General features: G+C 39.4%; 1 protein-coding gene and 1 long non-coding RNA gene across 2 annotated transcripts; both read right to left on the bottom strand.

The window, feature by feature from the left end:
* Positions 1–509: 509 nt before the first annotated feature.
* On the bottom strand, positions 510–4,112 carry LOC130710898 (uncharacterized). The gene is made up of 3 exons (XR_009010498.1): positions 3,684–4,112; positions 2,825–2,902; positions 510–959 (listed from the first exon to the last, which is right to left on the bottom strand). It is a non-coding gene; the product is annotated as an uncharacterized LOC130710898 (long non-coding RNA).
* Positions 4,113–15,643: 11,531 nt separating this feature from the next.
* On the bottom strand, positions 15,644–23,350 carry LOC130710394 (8-amino-7-oxononanoate synthase-like). Its single transcript, XM_057559642.1, has 10 exons — positions 23,210–23,350; positions 21,442–21,549; positions 20,563–20,801; positions 20,419–20,460; positions 19,650–19,737; positions 19,232–19,365; positions 18,983–19,071; positions 18,283–18,433; positions 16,110–16,178; positions 15,644–15,889 (listed from the first exon to the last, which is right to left on the bottom strand). The coding sequence occupies exons 2-10, from the start codon at positions 21,529–21,531 to the stop codon at positions 15,763–15,765; spliced, it is 1,029 nt and encodes a 342-aa protein (XP_057415625.1). The 5' UTR covers positions 21,532–21,549; positions 23,210–23,350; the 3' UTR covers positions 15,644–15,762.
* Positions 23,351–23,543: the final 193 nt, after the last annotated feature.

Raw genomic sequence — 23,543 nt, 5'->3', positions numbered from 1 at the left:
TCTCTTGGATCCAGAGATCCGCTTTGTCAGGGTCAGTTCCACCAGTAAACTTAGGAGGATCTTGTCTCCTAAAGTCATTGAGTCCCTTGTTTTGGTCGAGAGTTACCTCTCTCTGACGTTGGTGATGATCACGTGCCTCCTCAGCAGCACGCCTTTGAGCGTTATCGTTAGCTTGTGCAGTTACAGCTTGGGCCATAGTGGCCATCATTTCCGCTAGTTGGTTAGCGTTCACCATGCTCTGTTAAGTTAGACAAACAGTTAGTACTCATCATAAGATAGCATTTGTTATGACTATACAATATGATTAAGCAATAACTTCAATCAATTCTAAGCGAAAAATCGCTTGGCAGGCAATCAATTTTTTTTTACTCTTTGCAGAGTCACACAACCTAGCACAGAAGACCTATTCCCCAAAGACTCCCGAAAGACTGGACAAGCTATGATACCACAATGTAACACCCCGATTTCGGTGGTGCCACTTTAGTGACTTTAAATCAATAGTGCGGGAAATGCGTAAATATTTTTTTCGTTTTCTTTTCAATAGAAGACTTAACATAATGAAGACTCAACCCAAAAAAAATAAACATAAAGTAATTGGAGATAGTGCCCGCAGGCGAATAAGTACATCCCATGGTCAGAGCCATGAGTTTTATGAATACAGTTTTCAAGAAGATAAGTCAGCCCCAAACGGCCTTCGAAAGACTTCCTATGCCCGACAAACTCCCTGTGATCCTCCTGGAAGAGAACCACACAAAAGCTAATAGTCGGGGACCTACCCTGCCCCAAAATGAGAAATGACAATCATAGCTGTGAAAACAATCCTCCATATACTACACTCCTAACATCGACCCTCATCCGATCATGCATGAAGTCCGGGTCCACGTCGAAGGCTCAGTAGTAGTCATCGCGCTCAGGATCCTCCCCGAACGACGAACCATCTTGAATCAGCTGTTGGACGTCTGGCAGCAGGCCGACCGCCCAAACACAACCATACACACAAAGCCAAGGCGCGAGGGTCAACTCACAGAATATGATAATTAACACAAGCAACAAGTGAAGAATAAGGGGGTATATATATATATATATATGTTGTATATATACTTATATGTTCTGTATTGCCTACCCTAAGGTATATACATGACATGTTAACAAATCTGTAATAACAACACAATATTTAGCATCTCAGCAAATAAACAAATAACATAACGATGTTCAACACATCAACAAATATAGTTAGGTGCATGGCGTGTGAATGCAATGTCATGCTCAAAAGATGATCCGGATAAAATGTCACCATCTCGATGGATGGGACAAGCCAAGCATCTCGCTCCGCTAAAGCATCTCGCTTTTATGAAGTATCTCGCTCCTGTGAAGCAGCACGCTCCTGTGAAGCATCTCGCTCCAATGAAGCATCTCGCTCCTGTGAAGTCCGATTTGAGATCGTCCTTCGGAAAGCAGCACACTTTCCAAGAAATGTATGCATGAATGCAATATAGTTAGCCAAACAACGAAAAGTCCTCACCAAGGTACGCGTGTCTAATTAGAGTACATTGTCTCTACAATACCCTAAGGTAAACAAGGAAGTGATAGTCGCACTTGGTAACTTTCATAGTCACTTTGGCTCACCGTCTCGATGGCCAACCAAACTGCTCCACGAGCAAAAGAATGCAGCTCGCACTCAGTGACCTTTCAACTTACCATGGCTCACCATCTCGATGGCCAAACAAACTGCTCAACGAGCAAAAGAGTATCAACATACTCAGAACTGACTAGTTCCCCGGCTTATCCCTTGGATTGGCCAACCAATAAAACTTGCTCATCGAGCAAAGTGCCAACGCACAATGGTATCCCCAGAAACCTGGATCCGACGACACTTCTCATTTTCAAAACTTAATGTTCAAGCCCTAAACTTTCGTCTGAGTCTTTTATCATTATATTAAGGGTTTTGAGGTTGTTTAATACATTATGGAGGTTCATTATGAAATTGTTTAAGTTTCATCTCTAATCCTATTAGTTTCAAAGATCCCATAATTCCAATAATTCCCTGGAGAAGGTCTCAAAACAAAAGGTCCATCATCACCCAAGTAAAGGCCCGAGAAGTTCCCAGGTAAGCTGGCCGGGCACAATGCCCCATTAAAAGCCCTTCTTGCCTTAGACAGAACAACCCAAGTTCTTACGTGAATTCAAATGGGGTTTTTTCCAATATCATTTTCAAACTCAATTTTCCTTTGAGAAGGTCTCGATCCATAAAACAATAATAGGGTACGAACCTCGGTCCGTCCCATCAAACTTTATCCAAAAACTCGTCAGGAGTCTGGCATAACTACCCGTTATCCACTATCTTGACGTTCCTCACTCATTCGCACAATTGCACAGTATATTCAATATAGTCAGCAATTCAAGTGCGTAATAGAAAGACACAATATAATCAATATAATCCAAATATCATGTGAACAAGTAATCTCATATGTAATTCAAATATCATGTGAACAAATAATCACATAGCCTATAGTTAACCATTTAATAGTTAAGCATGCGAGTCAATTATCAACATATCAATGCGATAAATCCTCTTCTCCCATGTCGGCCGAAGCCCAGAAAACGGAGACACACGCCTCAATCTGTTCACTCGGCCGAAGCCTCCAGAAAACATTTTTCAGAACAGTTCATGCAATATTTGTGCAGAATTTAACAAATAAGTCGAACAAGTCGACTCTAGGTCATTAGCTAGTAATGGTGAGTTGCCACTCACTATCACAATATATTCAAGTCGAATTTATCGACGCCTACACACAAAAATAGCTAGCAAGTAAGTTGCCCTCACCTCGAACTCGTCCAGTGTGTTCAAGCAAGGCTCCTTCACATTCCTCTTTTCCTGCTCCAAGTGTTCCTCCAAACGAATCTTTGAGCAAACGAAGCGAAAGTCAATCAAAACAAGTCAATTCGGTCAAAACAATACTAACTAGCGTTAGACAAAGCTTAAGAAGCTTCAGAGTACAATATTTAAGCACGAATAAACGACAGAACCATTGTTCGCTAAAATGCGCATAACTCAAGCTACAGAACTCGGAATGACACGAAACCAAAGCCAAAATTTTGACAACGGAGAGAGCTTCGCTATAGCTCAGGCCATACAGACCCAAAAATTATTTTTGGACACGGTCCAATTACTACAAGTTTCGGCCAGTGCTAGAAACAGGGTTTTCCCAAACTTTTTCTTCGATCTAAATTAATTCCTAGGTATTCTTAGGAAATATCTAGGCCAGAGAAACTCGTAGAAAAATTATCGGGTCGAAAACTAACACAGGGGTATTTTGGTCAGTGTTTTTAGCTCGAAAACTCAAAGTTGGAATTTCTGAAAATAAATTAGATGGGTACGTTCCTAAAATTATTTAGAACAACTAATCCTACTGAGGCTAAGCTCAGTCGCAAGTTTTAGATGATAAAAACAGAAACTTTAGAAGAAATGTGTCATTTTCACAGTTATAGAGATCTAGGACAAACCGGCTGGAATTTGGCGATAATAATGACGTATTCTTGTTCTTGGGTACGAAGAGAATATATTTAGACACTAAAATCAACCTATTTGGACAGTTTTATAAAAAGCTCAAAACTTAGAGCACAGAAAGACATAGCAAAAAGCGAAGGAATTTAAGATCAGAAGAAAGAAATAACATCAGTACCTCGAGGCCTACGCGTAGCAACTGTCAGTGAGACGATCAGGCAAGAAACGGCGAAAAAACTTCTTCTCCCTCTCTCCCTTTCTGCTCGCGGGTTTGGTGCTTGAAGGGTGATGAGAAAATTGGCATGGTGATGAATGACTATGGTGCGTGGGTCGTTTGTTGCAACAAGGAAAAATGAAGAAGAAATTGGTGATGAGAAGAATTAGAAGGCATGGTGTGCGTGTTGTTGCTGCAGCAAGAAGAAGAAAAAAAAAAAAAAACAAGAAAGAAAGATTAGATGCTTGTGCGTGAAAAGGAAAGGAATTGAGTTTCCTTATATATATGTTTGTGGCTTTGTACATTGCCTTGTCTAATGGTGTTCAGGGGCTTGGAAAATATATTAACATGTGGTGGGGCAAAGCTGGAGGGACGTGGAGTGATAAGGTTGGATTGATATTTTGAAAAGATATTTTTAAAATTGGTATGAATTGATTTAGACACCAAATGATTTAGCTCATAGAATTAAAGGAAAAATATAAAGGTGATATATTTTTGTACCAAAAATTATGAGGAGTTTAGTGAAATGATAAAATATAAATTAGGATCACTTTGAGCAAATTAAAATGTTCAATAGACAAAGAAATGAGTAAGAATTAAGATAAAGAATAATTGTTAGACAATTAGAATAAATATGACGTTGTCATATTATGCAATTTAAGCTAAGTATCCTTCCATAGAAGGTCGATACTTGCTCCGGGTTCATTTTAAATGAGGAAATGACTTGAACGCAGTCTGCATCAAAATAAACTGCAGAACTACTTTTTCCAAATGACGTCGGATGAGAAAGTTTCCTTCTGAAGAAAGATTAGAAACATCGAAAGAAATAGGTGCTTGCGTGTGGAATCTTCGTTTGAAGCTCCGAATATAAAAAGTCTTCATCGTCCGTTGATTTTAGGGTTTTGAACTATCAGTGATTCGGTTTCGGCAAACTTCCGAGTATTGGAATTTGACGTTCGTACATTCCAGGGTTTCGTATCGAAACGCTTGTTTATAGACGAATAAGAGAAGTTCAAACATTTCTCTGAAGATTTTTGGAATTAATTTCCATCGCGTCTTAAAATGTAAATTAGTTATTTACTAGCGTTCTTGATCTAGGTTAAAGCGAATATTAGTCGTGCTATGTAACACCCCGATTTCCGGGTGTCACTTTAGTAACCAAAAATAAACTTTACGCGGAAAAACAGATAATTTTTTTTTCGTTTGATTCCTTTGAAGTAAAGCAGTAGAAAATAAAGACATAACCCAACCACTAAACTAACCAATATACAAATATATACACATGTACAACCTCAACTGCACTCCCACGTCACGCGCACTCACAGTGACTCCAAAGTAATGTGCCCGCAGGAAAATATATACAGACCCGGAAGTGTGAGTAAGAAAGTTAATAATTACAACCCACTAGAAGAAAGTCGGCCTCAAAATGGCCTAAGCAAAGACCCCTATGGTCCGACTGACTCACTGTGATCCCTCAGTAAGAGAACCACACAAAAAGCCATGCATCAGGAACCTACCATGTCCCAAAAGTAAAACGAATCAGAGCTCTACACAAAATATGACGCCTGCCTAAACCTACCCTTCCAGTACTGCTCACATAACCGAGTCCACATCGAACTGAAGTTGGCAAGTTGAAGCTCAGCTCCATGCATCGTAGAACTCCCTCCGTCAGACGTCCACGTTCGTCAGTACGGTCCTCCAACTCAAACCTGATCCTCCCCGAGGGAGAGACCATCGAATCCCAATCCACCGTCGACATCTGGCAGCAGGCCGACCGCCCAAACACAAACATGAAACCAAAGCCAAGGCGCTAGGGTCAACTCACGGAATAAAGTAGATATACACTCAACATGTGATATGGGGTATAGATATATATGTTGTTATATAAACATATAGATAATCCTAGCATGTTATGGCTCTAACAATGCTTCAATAAATCAAACAGCACACAATCCCAGTCAGAATGAATGTATGCGTGAAATGCAATCAATATGATCCGGATTGTGACGCGTTCCCGTTCGCCACAAGTGAAGCATTCCCGTTCTTCACTATGGATGAACCATTCCCGTTATTCATCCTTGGTGAACCATTCCCGTTATTCACCGTATGATGAACCATTCCCATTATTCATCATTAATGCATTGGTGAACTGTAACACCCCGATTTCAGTGGCGTCACTTTAGTAACCAAAAAGAAACTAATGCGGAAAAACGTGAATATTTTTTTTTTGATAATGAAATAATAACTGAAAGAAATGAAACTCAACAATAAAAGATAAACAGAGCTAATATACAATATAAAATACAGCCCCCGCTGTAAGTAGCAACCTCGTCACGAGTAACCTCCAGTGACGGAAAGAAAAGTGTAACGTCCGTAGACAATATGTACAGACAAAATAAAAAGGTAAAGTGTCCGCAACACGAACCTCCCAAGATGAGAATAAGCTGGCCCATCGGCCTAAAAAAAGACCTCCTAAGTCCAACCAAATCTCTGTGATTCCCGTAAAGAAACCACACAAAAAGCTATAGGCGGGAAACTACCCTGTCCCCAAAGAAACAAATGATGTTCAGAGCTAAGACTCTACTCGTACACTAATCCTATCTCGAGGAGCTCACACCAGCACTAAAACCTACATGCTAGCATGATCGTCGTCTGAATCTGAATCCAGAACGACCAAGTCTACAAACACTATCCGTCCTCCCCTCGCAACCGCAATGCGCTCCGGTGCTGGACTCACGGGCTTTGGGCCCGAACCATGATCATCAATGATAGCAACGGTGGGTGTGCTGGACTCTGATGAATGCACTCCCACAGGCTCCTCCTCGGAGGGGTCCTCATCATCCGAAGACGACGGTGGCGGTGGTGCTCCCACTCCTGGTCCGCAATGCACTCCTGGCGGCAAGTTGAAGCTGACAGTGCTCCTCCTCAGTACTCCTTCCATCAAGTGTCCTACTCTATCTACCCTATCCTCCATGATCCTCCCCGATTACGTCGCGCGATGGCTAGCGGGGTCTACCACCCACGCACCGGGGTCATCCTGGTCTATCATCTCGTATCTAGTCCCCCCCGAAGGGTGGACCATCGTGAACCAATCCGCTAAAGACATCTGGCAATGGGCGTAGTCCGCCAAAACACACACAGAAGACGCGAGGGTCAACTCCAAAGAATTATGTAAATAATATCATCAATAGATATAGATAAGAGATTAGCCACTTAGGCTTATAGCTAGAGATAGCATCCTAGGGTTGCATATTCCACAATGAATATAAACGACAATAATAGCAAATAGCATGCATCAGATAAGATTATCAATTATCAATCACACTCAACAACTAAGTCAGTATGCATGTTGCATGAGATGCAGATGCCGGTTAACCTAGTTAACCAATATGCATTCCGGAACGGATGGACATCAACGGATCAGCCCTAACACCAGCCACGGTGGGACCATTTCGGCCCGCGTGCCTCTTACTCCAACAACAACGGTAGTCAGATCAGCATAAAACCCGAAGGCCTGCCATTTCGGTATGCTACTAAGAGTCGCCTAGCAGCGCTCTTACGCGGAAATCCCGGTCTTATAACCATTTTGGAATCCGCCGTGGTCCGGCATCTCACCGTGTTTAAACCACTTAATGAGTGCATGCAATGCAGTGATTAGCCAAACAACGTCTCCGACCTCACTCGACACGTCGCCACGTGTTCTAGCTAAATTAATGTCTCTAAAAGCTTACCCTAAGGTAAAGTCGATTCTGCGACAAAAGACACTTCTTCACAACAACACATAACTCATGATGATCTCCAAATCATCCAACTCATCTCCATCCGATGGTCACAACTGCTCAACGAGCAAAGAGTATCACATACTCGAAAACTACCTGTTTCCCGGACTTATCCCCCGGATAGCCCAACCACACAACTGCTCCCAGAGCACAAGAGTATCAACATACTCAGAACTTACCAATCTCCTCAACACTTGGATCCGACGACACTTCCCGTTTTCCAAAACTAAGATTTGCATCCTAAGCTTCCTTTCGAGTTTATTATCATTATTTGAAGATTTAGAGGTTGTTTAATGTCTTATGAATTTTCTTTACAAAATAATATCCTTTTAGTCTTATCGCAAATCTTATGAGTTTTCAACATCCAAATATCCCAATTAATTCCCCGAGAATGTCTCGATCCATCATAACCATAACAAGGCCCGAATCTCATTCGTCCTATCAAACTTTCCCCAAAATCTCAAAATAAAATCGGCATGACCTGCCCGCTATTCTCACTACTCAGAATCACAGATATCAGTGCAAGGACATAATTAAATCAGCACAATCAACAAACATGTCATATATCAACACATTCTAAAATAACCACGTAGCACTTAGCATATAAAGCATGCATCACACATCTTAGATTACCCACTTAGCACGTACCATGTAATTCAATCTCAAAAACATTCAGTAGACGAATCATCTACATTGTCAGCCGAAGCCTCAGAAAACATTTTTCCCAATCAAACACAAACAAGTGCGGAAACAGTAAATCAATGTCGAAAGCATCGACCCTAAGCATTAACTAAAGATTCAGTGAGAAGCCCTCACCTGTAGATTCTCCAGGGTTGTCCTCGAGAGTTCCTTCACAATCAATGCCTTGCTCTTCAGGAAATTCCTCAAAAGCACCTTTAGAGCAAAACCACAGAAATCAATCACAATGAGTCAGAAACTCAGCAAGCAATAGGTACTAGGGTTACTCGAAGTAGTATATACTCCGAGGTACGATAATCTAGCGCGAAAGGACAAGTTTTCGAAAAAGGAATTTTCCTCCCTCCCCCTTAGGGTGCTCGGCCACTATAGGTAATTAGGTGGGTCGATTTTTCTTCGATCAAACTTGGTTCCTAGGTTATTATTAGTCGTAACTAAGGGTATTCTAAACTCGGAAAAATTATCGGATCGAAAACTGTCGCAGGGGTATTTTGGTCAATATTTTTAGCTTAGAATTTCAAAACTGAAATTTCGAAAAACAAATTGGATGGGGACGTCACCAACGACGTTTATGACAACTAATCCTACTAGCACTAAGCTAAGGCGATAGTTTTCAGCCCAAAGGACGAAGCTTTGCCCCAAAATGGGTATTTTAAGCAGAATTGAAACTCGACGGTAGTTTTTCGAGAATCGGCGCAGTATTATTAGCTAAACATACTCAGGAGAACGTAGGGAAGATGTTTAGAATCAAAAATGGAATTATCAGGATAGTTTTGCAAAAACCTCAAAACTATGAGCACAGAAAGACATAGAGAAAAGCTATGGAAAAGACGATCAGAGGTAAGGATTAGCGACTATACCTCGATACCTTCAAGCAGCAACTGTGTAATCAACGATCAAGCAAGAAATGAACAAAATCTCTTCTCCTCCTCCTCCTCCAAAGCTTGCGGGTTCAAGAGAGAAAATGGGTAAGATTTTTGTGTTTTTTTCTCATTTCTTGGCTATATAGAGAGGTTGGAAAAACGCGGGAAAATGAAAGTTTCGCGAATCTGATTTTTCCGGCTTCATTCTCCGTGAATTCTAAGATAGGTTTTGGCGACATAAATCCAAAACTAAAAAGAGGTCTCCTTGTATTTTAGGCGACTAGTGCAAAGTCGGTGTAAAACTATTTTACCCGATAAGTTACTTTTTGCATCGAATGTCGGAAGAGAAAACTTCCTTCTAAAGAAAGATTGAAATCATCAAGAGAAATGGGTGTACGCATGTGGAATCTTCATCTGAAGCTCCGAACAGAAAAAGTCTTCATCGTCGGTTGATTCTAGGGTTTTGAACTATCAGGGTTTTAGTTTCGGCAAACTTCCGAGGATTGAAATCGAACGTTCGTAGATTCTAGAGTTTCGCCTCGAAACGATTGTCGTATAAGGAATAAGAGAAGTTCTAAAATTTCTCTGAAGATTTTTGGAATTAATTTCCATCGTGACTTTAAGTGAAAACTAGCTATTTACTAGGGTTTCTGCCCTAGGTTTAGGCGTATAACGATCGTGCTATACCTTTTATCGATTTTGATACAATCCTTAGACTTTTCCTGAACTTTCTCCTTCATAAATTTATTTCATTTGGTAAACTCTTGTTCAGGTTTCCCTTCACGATACATCAACCCTAATCGCGAATAAGAATTTTATTCACTTGACATAAGTTTAAAAACTTGGGTCTTACATGAACCATTCCCGTTATTCACCATGTGATGCACAGGTGAACCATTCCCGTTATTCACCCGATTGATGCAATATGGTTAGCCAAACATCGAATCGTCCTCACCACACAAGTGTTTAGCTCAAACCCAATCTCAAAACAACCCAAGAGTTAGTGTCGGTCAATACAACACAACTCAGAGTTAGTGTCGGTCAATACAACACAACTCCAACAACAAGAGAACCCAAGGGTTTAGTGTCGGTCAATACAACACAACCCCAACAACAAGAGTACTTAAAGTACTCGGGAGTTTAGTGTCGGTCAATACAACACAACTCCAACAACAAAACCTAAGAGTTAGTGTCGGTCAATACAACACAACTCAAACAACAAGACCCAACGTCAAAACCCAGGGTTAGTGTCGGTCAATACAACACAACCCCAACAATAAGAGTACTAAAGTACTCGGTGACTTTCAATCATCACCATAGCTCACCTTGGTGGCTTTCCCAAATTCCAAAACCCACAACAAAAGTCGACTTTTCCCCGTCTTTCGTAAATATTTTCCCCTTCAGTTTTCCTATGCTTAAACGTTAGTAAAAATTGTTTCAATTCGAATTAGTCAGGTTATGAGTTTATTTCTCAAAGTCTAGGTCTCCCCCAAAGTCTCTAGTTTTCAAAATTCTATTCATTCTAGGTTTTCCAAAACAAACCACCCACAAGAAATTTCCGGGGAAAGTCTAAGTATACGAACAAATGGCTAAGTCTCAAAACTCAAGTTTGAACTTGCCTAGGGTTGTTCATCCAACCCGAAATATCAAAGATCACCAGATCAATGAATCCCCACTCCGAAGTCGCTCAGAACGCACCATTCAACGACATCTCAACATCATAAGTTAAAGACAACATCATAACATCAGTTCATCATCATAATCAATATCAACACAAAGCATAAGTCGAATTTCTCGACGCCTATCATACAATCATAGCTAATAAGTAAGTTGCCCTAACCTCGAGCTGTTCCTGTCTCGTGATCAAAGGTTCCTTCACTCAAATGCTCTGAAGATCCCAAAGTTCCGTCAACTGAACCTCGGAGAAAACAAAGCAGAATCCAAACAAAATCGATTAGTTCGATCACAATACAACTTATAAACGATAGATAAAGCATTAAAGCTTTAGAATACAACAATCGGATACGAAAAGACAAGTTTTCGAAAACGAAAACTCCCCCCCCTTACAACATAGCTCTCGGCCAAAAAGGAAAAAGGGCTCCGGCTCTTTTTCTTCGATCAAATCTGTTTACAAGGTAGTTTTAGGGTAAAACTAAGGCAAAGAAACTGTCGGAACAATTTTCGGACGATCGGATCAAAATACGGCTGTTCAGGGGCGTTTTGGTCCAAAATAAAAGCTCAAAACCTCAAAGTTATCAGTTCGGAAAACAAATTCGACAGCAATGATCCTAACGACATCCGTGACAACAAATCCTAAAGGCACGAAGTCAGATTACGACTTTTCGACAATAAAGTTTCGAAATGTGCGCAAAAAGGGTTTTGAATCAGTTTTTCAGATCTTGGACAACTCGATCCAAATCGGCGAATACCGACGAAGGTTTTAGGCTCTTGGGCACGTAGAGAACAAACCCCAACAGAGAAATCATGAAAAACGGGCAGTTTTGCAAAAAGCTCAAAACTTTGAGCACAGAAACGACTAAAGAAAAGCAGTAGAAACGATGATCAGAGGTAAGAATCAAGCTAGTTACCTCGATACCTTGAAGTAGGAACGAACTGCGCGAAGATCGGTCGAGTTTCGGCAAAAAATTCTTCTCCTCCTCTCCCCTTGAAACTCGCGGCCTTGAGTGATGAAAATGGAGATATTTTTGAATTTTTGAGCTATTTATAGGCAGGCGAAATCGCGGGAAAATGAAAATTTCGCGATTCCGATTTTTGCAGCACGTTCACCGATGAATTCTAAGAGAGATTCTGGCGTCAGAATTCCAGAACTCAAAACAAACCTCTGACATTTGGGAAAAACGATATCTAAAATCCCAAAAGCGGTGTAAGTTAATATGTCCTGAAAAACTACTTTTTGCTGTGATGGTCAGACGACAAAGCTTCCTTCTGAAGAAAGATTGGAAACGTCGAAACAAATCTGGCAACGCGGACGGAAACTTCGTTAGAAGTCCCGAATAGAAAAAGTCTTCATCCAGTGATCGAATCTAGGGTTTCGAAGCAAAGAAATTAGCGTCGTCGGACTTCCGAAAAGTGAATACTATCGTGCGTACAGTCCAGGGTTCCGAAATGAAACGCTGGTCGAAGGAAAAATAAAGAGAACCTTTAAATTTCCCAAGGATTTGAAATCTCACTTAAACGTTGCTCTAAAAGCGAAATTATCCTATTCTGGACACTCTCGCCATAAGGCAGGTGTGCAGACGACTCGTACTAATTCCTAAAACGACTACGCAACATTCCTCAAGCAATTCCTGAACTTTCTCCTTCATTAATCTTTCTCAAACATCAAACTCCTGTCACGCTTACACTGATTCTACGCGTGAGTCGGAAATTAACTTGCTTTGTAAATCCAGGTCTTACATGCTATAACTTTTATCGACTTTGATACAATCCTTAGCTTTTTCCTGAACTTTCTCCTTCACAAATCTATTCCATCCTATAAACACTTGTTCAGATTTTCCTTCCCGTTACATCAAATTAATCGTGAAAAGTAATTTTATTCGGTTTATTCCAAACTTAAAAACTTGGGTCTCACACCTATTGACACTAAGCTCAGTCGAGAGTTTTTAATCCAAAGAACGAAGCTTTGGCCAAAAATGGGTTTTTTTAGCAGAATTGAAACTCGGCGGCAATTCGGCGAGATTCAGCAGAAAAAAACCGGATATTCATGCTCTTGGGCATGTAGGCAATAAGTTTAGACCATAGTAGTCAATCCCGGATAGCGGCGCGTAGCGGCCGACCCCAAAAGTGGGATAGCGGGATAGCGCATAGCGGGATGGCCGCTATTCTGATTTTTCATATATAATTTTATATAATTAATAGTATAATAGTATATACATATATACATATAATAACTAAAAAATGATAAATATAACTTAAAATTCATAACCTGATGAAATGATAGAGAAGATAGGAGGATCTTCCAGCACCAAAGGTAACAAAATGAATTGATTGAGAATGGAAAAATAAAGAGGAAAAGAAAGGAAAGAAAAATAGAGGAATATAAAGATAACAAAAAACAGAGCATAACAGAGGCCCAAGGGAAACAGGGGCAGTGGTCGCCGGAGATTGGTTGAAAGTCACCGCACAGTGGTCGCCGGAAGTGGGCGGTGCTTGTCGGAGGTCGGGTGGTGGCCATGGGTGCTGATCGACAGTGGCTGAAGGAGGTTGCGTGGCACAATGACCAGATTTGCAGAAGAAAGAAGAAGATGAATAGTGAAGAAAGTGAAACGCGCGTTTCACTTATAAAGAGGGAAATCCCAAAAGTACCCTCAAAGTTTAACCTAATTGTAAAATTTCAAGGGCAATTTAGGGATTTTTCTTGGATCCGACCCATCTTAACCTGGAGCACTGCGATGGAACGCGATTTGACCCGCGATCCCACCCGCGACGGCCGCGATTTGGCCGCGAATAGCGCCGCGACGGCCGCGACTCCGTTCCGCGACGCGATCAGATCTGAATAGCGGGGAACCGCCGCGATGCGACGCGACGGCGCGATAGCGCCGCTATTCCGCGCGATCGATAACTATGGTTTAGACACTGAAATCAAGTTTTTTGGACAGTTTTACAAAAAGCTCAAAACTTTGAGCACAGAAAAACATAGAGAAAAGCGACAGAATTGACGATCAGAAGTAAGTAATAACATCTATACCTCGAGGTCTACGCGTAGCAACTGTCAGTGAGACGATCAGGCAAGAAACGGCGAAAATCTCTTCCTCCCCTTCCTTCCTCAAGCTTGCGGGTTTGGCTATGGTGGTGTGGGATTTTTGATATTTTTTTTCTTTTCAAGCTATTTATAGTTTATGGAAAATGCGGAAAAATGAAAATTTCGCGATTCCGATTTTTCCTGCGCGTTCCTCTGTTAATTCTAAGATAGATTCTGGCGACAAAATTCCAGAACTCAAAATAGGTTTCTTGGAATTAAAGCAAACGATCCAAAGTCGGTGTGAATCGATTTAACCCGAAAAGTTACTTTTTGCAGTTGATGTCGGATGGGAAAACTTCGTTCTGAAGAAAGATTCAAAACATCGAAAGAAATAGGCATACGCGTGTGAAATCTTCGTTTGAAGCTCAGAATAGAAAAATTCTTCATCGTCGGTTGATTTTAGGGTTCTTGAACTATCAGAGATTCAGTTTCGGCAAACTTCCGAGAATTGGAATCGGACGTTCGTATATCTCAGGGTTTCGTATTGAAACGCTTGTCATGGAAAGGATTAATAGAAATTATAATATTCCTCTGGAGATTTTTGGAATTAGTTCCTATAGTGCTTTAAGGGTAAATTAATCGTTTACTAACGCTCTTGCCCCAGGCGTAAGCGAATAAGACTCACGCTATAACTTATATCAACTTTAATACTATTTTCAGCCTTTCCTGAACTTTCTCCTTCATAAATTTATTCCATTTGATAAACACTTGTTCAGGTTTCCTTCACGATACATCGAAACCTAATCGTGAATATGAATTTAATTAATTTATTCTAAGCTTAAAAACTTGGGTCTCACACCGGCCCTTCTTGCTCCTCTTCTCACAGTCCCTTCCTGGTTAGTTTTCCATCCCTTCTTTCTTTTTTCATTTTTACGATGCCCACTGCTGGGGCCCTTTCCTCTACGGAGGAAATCAAAGCTTATCGCTTAGCAACCTTTGCCACTCTCCCTTCCCCTATCTCGGAAGCTCCTGAACAAGGGATCCTTGATCAACCATCAGAGCTTTCTACCAGCGACTCTATTTCTTGAAGGTATGAAAACGATAGAAAGGGGGGGGGGGAGGGGTTTGAATAGCGTTTTAAATCTAAAGCTCGATCCACTTGAGATTTAAACAAATCTCTTCAACCACCAAAGATAAAAGTGCTAAGATAAGAGTTAAGAAAAGCACACAATGGTGATTTCCCTCAAGCTAATCCAGTCCACCCGTTAAGGTGATTTCTTCCTTCTTAGAATGAAGGCAATCCACTAATCAGAGTTTGTTACAACTGAACTTGCTACCTGCAAAGTGACTAACAATACACTGACTTAGCTAACACTAAGATTCACTCTCTTAGTCTTCTCAAGGATCCGACCAACCTTGGTCTCCTTATGGAAAAGAGGTAGAAAAAGGAGTGAGATAGAACAAAAAGAAAGAGCAATAACGAGATTTAATATGTGATATAATTGAAAAAGATGAGCAAGATAGAGAAACAAAATAAAAGTGGAAAAGTAGTGAAAAAAAGATAAGATGTGAATGTCATATATAGTTGGAATGTGATTAGAGAAGAGAGGATTGATAATTGATAGATTAGAGGTGGATTTTTTTTCTTCATAACACTTTATTAATAAAATAGAAACAACAAACAAGAAAACCAAAGCATCATAAATGGCAGGAGAGAATTTGAATAGAGTCTTTCCACAATATGACTTTTCCTTCTTCAAGTTGTTCATGCTCAAACCATATTTCGGTCGCGTAAATCTTCTTTTACCTTAATACATCTGACCTTCAGTACTTTTGAATTTCCTACTATTATAATAGACCAAAGCAACATCTTCACAATTATGGTGGAGCTAACCACTATAAATGGAATCTAATTGAATTGAACCACTAATAAAGCACCGTGTACTTATTTCAGGTTATTGTCAATTACATTAGTGAAACTCATTTTGAAAGAATATCAAAAGCTACAATCTTGCATAGCCATTGCTGCTATACATACGGACGACCTGGAAATTTATGCAACGGGAGAGTGCAGCTGTGAGATTTTCCAAATCTTGCCTTGTATGAACTGTGCTTAGGGCCACTCGCAGCCTAAATAGAGATGATGAGAAATAAGAAATGTACACATGGAAACAATATTATCAAATAATGCTAACACCGAGAATCAATAATATTTAACTATCAGTTATATTTAACTGTTATATTGTGGATTAGAATCCTCTGATGTCAAGTGAAATATTGTGTTTATCTCTCGACGTGAGAGGATCCAGATCTGTCATGTTTAAAATTCAAGTATATAAAGGATATGAACCTGCATGAGTTAGGAGGCACAACTGGTGGTCCGATTGCAGTCACGTGGAAGCCAGATTGCAATAAAAACCTGCTCATAAGAAACTAAAAATGCTTAGTGTTTCAAAGCCTGCATGGATTTCATTCTATGGTTGATCCAGCCTAGTGTTTTGAGTGTTGAAATAGGGAACATGAACTCATAGAAGAAAACCTTTATTCTATATAAACTAAATTAAAACATAAACAAATTAGGATTCACATCCCATAGTCAAACATGGCTAAGGAAAACATTACTCTAACTTGAGAAGAAGCCTTAGCAATGCTTCAAAACACCTTGCACAAGCTATTTTTCCAGAAAACTGAGATATGAAACTAAAATACAAAAGTTCAATTTATTAGCAAAAACTGGCGAGTAGGCACGCATGTGAGTGCCACTTCTGCACGCACATGCGTGCAATTGTGTCAAGGTACTGTCCAAGCACGCATGTGCGTGCATCTTCATCCCAGCTTGCCAACACACTGACCTGGCACTCATGTGCATGCCATATGATGCACATGCGTACCGGCCTCATCTGGCAGCATCCTTTTTTCAATTTTCAACTCACAATGCCCTCTTCAATGCACTTCATGACCTTTAACAACTCTATTTCCCTTCAATGCTTGGTTCTGAAACCTCTTGGCCCTTTAATCATCTTCAACCTTTCTCATTCCTCTCCAAGAAAGATTCCTAGACAAGCATTAATAATTTGGCTGCACACTAAATGATTCATAAAACACTTCTTGTAACCACAAAACATCAAATAATGCACATCAAGCCATGGAAGTTCAGCTACAAATTTAGCACATGTTAGAATTACATATTTTACATCTTGCCCTCAATCTCTCTAACATGCTAGACCAAGGACTACAATGCAAAAAGACTAATTCCTAATGAATGACTATTATGAAAATGATGACTCTAAAATACAAAAAAGACTTAAATGTGACTAAAGACTCTAATTAAGAACTTAAAGGACCAGAAAACTAAAGAAAATACAAGAAAATAAAGGGAAAAAGACCATATAATTCTTGGTCATCAATGTTGTTGATCTTTCCCCTTTTGATGATGTATGTTTTGAGTTGAGGACAAATCCTCTTGAAAATGGGGGAATGATAAATGGTTGTTAGAGATACTTTGGGACATGGCTTGAAGGTTCTTTGAAGACCTACTACAAGGTCCAAGGCCAAGAAAGCTAGGGATGCATTGCACACTTTGGTAACTTCCTTGCCTATTCTTGATATTTCACTATTGAGTACAATGTTCTTGGGAGTCGTTTAAGTAATGAGTAATGATATATACACACCTCATCTTTTAAACACTTCATTTCCGCCTATTTTTGTTTCTACCTCTCTCCTCTTTTCATCTATCACATCTCATATTTTCTCTCTCTTACTTTTTCTTTTTTTCCTATCTCTCTCCTCCTGCATCTCCTTCCACCTCAAAATGAGGTGTGGAGAAAACATTTTCCTTAAGTAATATTTTCTTGTATTTTGTTTTGGATTTCTACATGGGTCTTTTAGGGTTTAAGATTTGGACTCTGACCCTTGATGGTGTTTTGGGCTTGTATTTCCAGCCCACATAGGATATGATATTGAGCTAGTAGTCTTGGCCTAATTAGATTAGTAGTATTCATTGAGTCTTTATTGGGAGTGTTTAGGCCCATGATGGAGCATTTAGGGCACCACTTTCCCTCCTCTTTATAAGGGGCGGTGCTTTGAATTTTCTCTCCACTATTAGTCATATTTTGAGATTCAAATTTTTAAGTTAGAAATCTCTCGAAGTTTTCTCCCGTGAAAACCACTTTGAGAATTGTCAAGTGTTCTAGATCACTTGTGGCGCAAAACACACCATCTCTTCCCCTTTCCATTGTTCCTTTCTTCCCGTTTGGTGACTTCCTCTTCAAGCAGAGCTAGACCCAAGGAAAAAGGAGGTAGATCCATGGGGTTTGATGATAGAGCTATATTATACGGGAGTTCTTCAACTAAAATAAATATTTGGTTCCTAACTTAAGAAATAGTACTTCTAGTTTTATAGGTCCCTATGGAGAAGTTAAATGAGGGAGAACTTGAAAAATCAAGGTATAGAAATTAAATTTAACTTAGTGGAAAGCTATTATTAGATAAGAGAGAAAGGGAGGGGAGTGGTGGGAATTTACCGCCTTGCTTGTAGTGCTTTGTCTTCACTGCCAACTACTAGAGATATAATGTGACTTGTAACAGGGATTCCTGTAAGCAAATGAAAGTCTTTCACATGGTTCCATATAGCCTTTCTACGCCATGTCTCATGTTTTGCAACTCCAACAGCAGCTACAAAATTGCATGTTTTTGACAAATGAGTGATTCCTACAAGATATGGGGCGCTAAAACAAAAGGAAAAGAGATGAAAATAGATGATTTTAATCTCTGAACAAAGAGTCCAAGAAAGTTAGAAGACCAACAATATAATCATGGGTGTACTGAACAGTTATTCCTTTGCATCAGATTAAAAATGACCAACTCTTATCTGAAACTCTAGTATTTACAAATATAAATATTTCAATCAAATGCTGCATAAGAATTCAGGTGGTTTCAATTTAATATTTTCCCTGTTAAACTTAAATGATCTGTAAGCTGGGCAACATTGTTAATGCAATAGTCAGGTAAATACGACAACACTAGATTGTAAGATGATATTAGAGATAAGAATGACAGATAAGATATCTATCACAAGATTGCAAGATATAACTTGATGTAGATGGAGGTGCAAAACACTTAGATATAGGAACTAGAAAATAGTGCATAAGGCGCAAAATTTTTAATTGCGAGGAAAGCCTAAATATTTGAGTAAATCAGTTTAAGTACAACACTGCAGCTCACCGTGAGCAGCAGCAGCAACTGGAACTGGCGTAGCAGTTGAAAATATGAATGAACGACCTCTTGACTGTATTAATAGCTTCCAGCTTTCGCTATAAGAATTCATAGAATAGTAAGAGTCATTGGTGAACTATTCATGAAACGTAATTTGTGTAGTTCCATCGTTGCGCAGAAACTTAAGAAAAGCATGAAATCAATCTTCCTTACAGTTAAAAGTGTTAATTTGAGGAGCAAGTTCACTCAAATGGTTACCTGCATGCTATAAATCCTCCATGGCAGCCAGCAACTTTACTTAGAGTACCAATGCATATGTCCACATCCTTTTCACAGTTGAACTCCTCAGCAACACCACCACCATTTTTGCCACAAACAAATGTTCCATGAGCCTGGATATACACAGGTTTTATTTTCACAGTTTATAGTTACACTAGATTTTGTAGTAGAGAGAAGCCATATTTTGCTTGTAATAGAAAAACATTCAATCCGGAAGACAATATATGGTAGAGTGAATGGGTGATTCCTTTCTAGGAATATTGATGGTATGCTATAGCTATTCTATGAAAATTATCTTGAGATCTTTTTAAGTATTACCTTAGTACAAGGATCAGACATATATAATAGTCTTTATGAAGAAAAAAGACATTAGGTAAAACATATGGAGAGGTCTTACATCATCAATGACAAACAAAAAGTCATGCTTCTTGCGAAGTTTTGCAAGCTCAACCATTGGTGCATAGTCCCCATCCATGCTAAACAAACTGCAATAAATCGGATGAACCATAATGCACATGAAAAATTATATGCAAAGAATAAAGTAAATCTCATAGCTGTCAGCAATACAGACAACAAATAACAAGATAGTGTAGCATCTCTGTCAACATCTACAAGTAGTTCTTAGATCTAGATATTGGGGTTATCCCTAAATGAACATACCAATTATGCAGCTCTTTAGCAAGAAAAATTAGAGTTATGGTGATTGGTGAAGGATGAAATATAGAGCAAAAACCAGATACACATGTTTGTACCAGGCTTGTTAATAGCGCGCTATAGCGGCGCAATAGCCTATAGCGTAGCGCCCTAGGGGTTCACCGCTACTCCACTATTCACCGCTATTTGCGCTATTTGCCGCTATAGCGCCGCAATAGTGCTCGAAATAACGTTTTTTGGGCTTGCCGCTACACTACGCTATCCGCCATTAACAACCCTGGTTTGTACACACTGGAATTTGTCATTAAGGAACTTAAATCACCAAAAATTTGTCAACCCAGATATTGTCCAGACACAAAAATAGGAGAAATTTATGCTGTCTAGCCCCAACATGCAAATATTGTTTAGGGTGGCTATGTAAACACAGTGAGGCAATAAATACAGGTAACACTAGTTATTTCAAACCTTGACCATATTTTCCAGTTCTCTTTGCTAGAAGTGGAATGACTAACCTGTCAGTCACCACAACTTTCCTCCTCATTCTACATTGAGATCTGTTGAAATCATAGACATAAAAAAATGCTAATATTATGACAGACTGAACCACAAGGGAAACAGAGAAGAATATATAAAATTCAGTAAAAGGTAAAACTTACAAGAGCTCATTGAGGTGGGACATGTCACAATGTTTATATATGTACAATTTGACTCCTTTTTGCCGCTCAGCAACACGAATACCGTCAATGATTGACGCATGGTTTAATGCATCAGAAAAGACGGCAGTCATTTCATCACCAGAAGGTAATTCCTTCCCAGCTAAGAGAGAAGCCAAACTTCCTATTGTGCTCATCAAGGCCATATTAGCAGCACACCCTGTGGGACAAAGAAGGCAATCCTATGGCATGGATTTTAAACCAAAAATGGGTCAGTGTTTCATACAATTAAGACTTATTAATTATTATCACTCATGGGTCTCAGAAGAATGTAGCCCCTAAGTTCCTTAGAATTGAAAGAAGGTGGACAGAAAAAGAAAATAAGCGATCCCATTTGGATTAATTCAAGCGATCCCATTTGGATTAATTCATGCTTAGCAACTCATAAGTAGCTTCAATCATGATTACTGAAGCAATAATTATACATGTTAATGAAATAAAGGTACAAATTATGATTATTTCAAGTTTAGGTAGGCCATATCAAGTAAGACTAATAAATAGTGAGGGACATTGACAAAATAATTAAAGTTTCCCTAAAACATAGCACTATGCTCACCACTTTTTATCCATAGCCTTGACTAATAATCACTAAGATCAAGTAATGCTCAAATTAGGACAAAAGACCAACTACAAGTATGCATAAACTTGTCAACTGAACATCCATTCACAGTATTCCATTATAGGGAATGTCAACGTATGATTCTCGATTCTCAAGTTTAATCACAACAATCAATTAAATATTCTCTAGTCAGGACAAGCTACAATAAGGACCTAATAACAAAACCAGAACAGTTTAAGGAGTTCTTGCAAGTCTTTCATTACCTCTTTCTTTTTCAAATCTGCCAAGCTTGACTCTAGCAGCCTATGATAACTGGAATATCCACAAGTAAGGGCAGCGCCCCTTGGTCCCATCCCATGTTCTTGAGCTGCCTGATTTGGAACAATAAAAATAATGGAAATTATCTTCAACTAAGAAAACTGAAGAAACAAAGACTTTAATAGAGTAATCTCTATGATGTATTTAACATGTGCTTAAATAGATTAGTTCGTTCTGTTAGAAATTAGATTGAACAGAGAGCGTCTAAGCTAGTATATAAAGATAGTCCCTATTGTAATTTTCTGTTGATCAATCAATAACAATAGTAACAGAATTCTGTTACTCCCTCTGTCTCTCCGCTCTGTGCTCTCAACTGTTTTCACTCTCATTCAATCTCTGACTATGTTATGGTATCTTGGCTCCAATCTACGATTTTTGCTCCGGTTCTAACCAAAATGATTGGTTGCAATTTTTCTCATGAACTTCGGGACAAACTTCATATCTCGTGGAGGTCGTAGCAATCTTTAGTGTCAATGTGCTTTCGAATTGAATAGAGTGCTTCTATGTGCTATCATCGGTTTAACCAATATTATGTGCCTTCTCTGCCTCCATCATCGTGGTTATTCCAAGCAAGGGTCATGGTCTTTACCACATTATTCAGTGAAATTTTCCCAGAGTTATAGACCACATCAACCTCCATCTTCTCATAATTTGGTAATGAGCAGGTTACTCAATCGTTTTCACAGTCCAGGCAACAACAATCATCTCAAATGCTGCCTCAGAATCCTGCTAATTACTCTCAGCAATCAACTCAGCAATGGAGTCAAAATGCACAAGCCTTGCTGGCTAATTCTACAACTCCTGCTCATAACACTTCCTGGTACCCTGATTCAGGTGCATCTCACCATGTGAGAAGAAGGGCTACCTTATCTCCGTGTAAGATAGAATGCTCATTTCTTTATAAATTTAAGTAGCTAAAGGTTATAATATTTGCAGGGAGATGGTAAACTTGTAAAGTTGTAATGCTCATGTTATTATATGATATTTTTAGCTTATTGGTGGAGGAGCTATGGACAACACACTCCTCACTTACAATAATTTTCTATTGAAGTCCTTAGCTTGACCTGAGGCTCATCAGGTTGTGAACGAAATCGGAGCATTTTCGAGCATGTAAGTGAACACTTACTAAATAAAACGATTATGAAACTAAATTCATTTATTTATTGCAGTATAAATTCATTCTAAGAGAAGTCATCTTGAGCATCCAAAGCTACAAGACTTGAGCATCAGAAATATTTGAGTGTAGTAATGTCATTGACCCCATTCTCCTACATGGCATTGGTGATAGTAATTAGTGGTTGATGGAAGAAATGGGTGGACATGGAGATGCTGAAAAGTGAACATGAATTGGTTTTTGAGGATGAAGACTTAACTTAGGGAGATGTTGCCAATGTTAGTGGTGTAGATGACCCCTTAGGATATACTAGGAGGCAAACAAGGGGGCCAACCGCTAATGTTCATTTCTGCTAATTATTATCATATAAATAGAGAAGTAATTTTAAATGAGAGCACAGAAAATTAGTCTATATTTTTTTGAACAATAAAATTAGTCTATATTAACTATTAAATAATAGCATATCATTGTGTTGTCCTATCTTACTTGCAGAACAAACAACATATTGCAACAACAGCTTACTTTGTCCACTAAACACGTGCTTAATCCATAATCCATAATAAAACACAAACAAAACACACGTAATTTGAAACCGGTACCTGGGCTTGTGGTGTAATTCACCCATCTATTAAACGTAGTCTCACTAATCTCCACTTCCATAGAGGACCTGTCCCATTGCTGAATGTCATCGAACACCTCCAGTGGCTGTGAACGTGGCTTGTCCTTGCATAGGTGAATGGGTCTCAGAGATAGAATGTGAGTGCGAGAATTAAGGGGCACAAGTGCCTTTGAAACCCAGGTGTCCCAACATGCACTTGGCATCTCCATTGTCGGCGCACACAAGCTAGTTTTATTTTATGTTCTTTGTTGAGTAGAAATTGTGTGAAGTGGAATGGAAGGTGAGACTAGTAGTTTTGCCTTCGGAGGATCGTC

Source organism: Lotus japonicus, chromosome 4 (genome assembly GCF_012489685.1).
Source record: "Lotus japonicus ecotype B-129 chromosome 4, LjGifu_v1.2".
NCBI lineage: Eukaryota > Viridiplantae > Streptophyta > Magnoliopsida > Fabales > Fabaceae > Lotus > Lotus japonicus.
The sequence above is the reverse complement of the archived record's forward strand: the minus strand, read 5'-3'. Positions and strand labels throughout refer to the sequence as shown.

Coding starts and splice junctions, on each gene's coding strand:
- LOC130710394 (XM_057559642.1), bottom strand. CDS start 21,531: ATGGGACCAAGGGGCGCTGCCCTTACTTGTGGATATTCCAGTTATCAT. Junction 20,461..20,562: donor TCCCACCTCAATGAGCTCTT/GTAAGTTTTACC, acceptor TGATTTCAACAG/ATCTCAATGTAGAATGAGGA. Junction 18,434..18,982: donor AGTTGCTGCTGCTGCTCACG/GTGAGCTGCAGT, acceptor GCAATTTTGTAG/CTGCTGTTGGAGTTGCAAAA.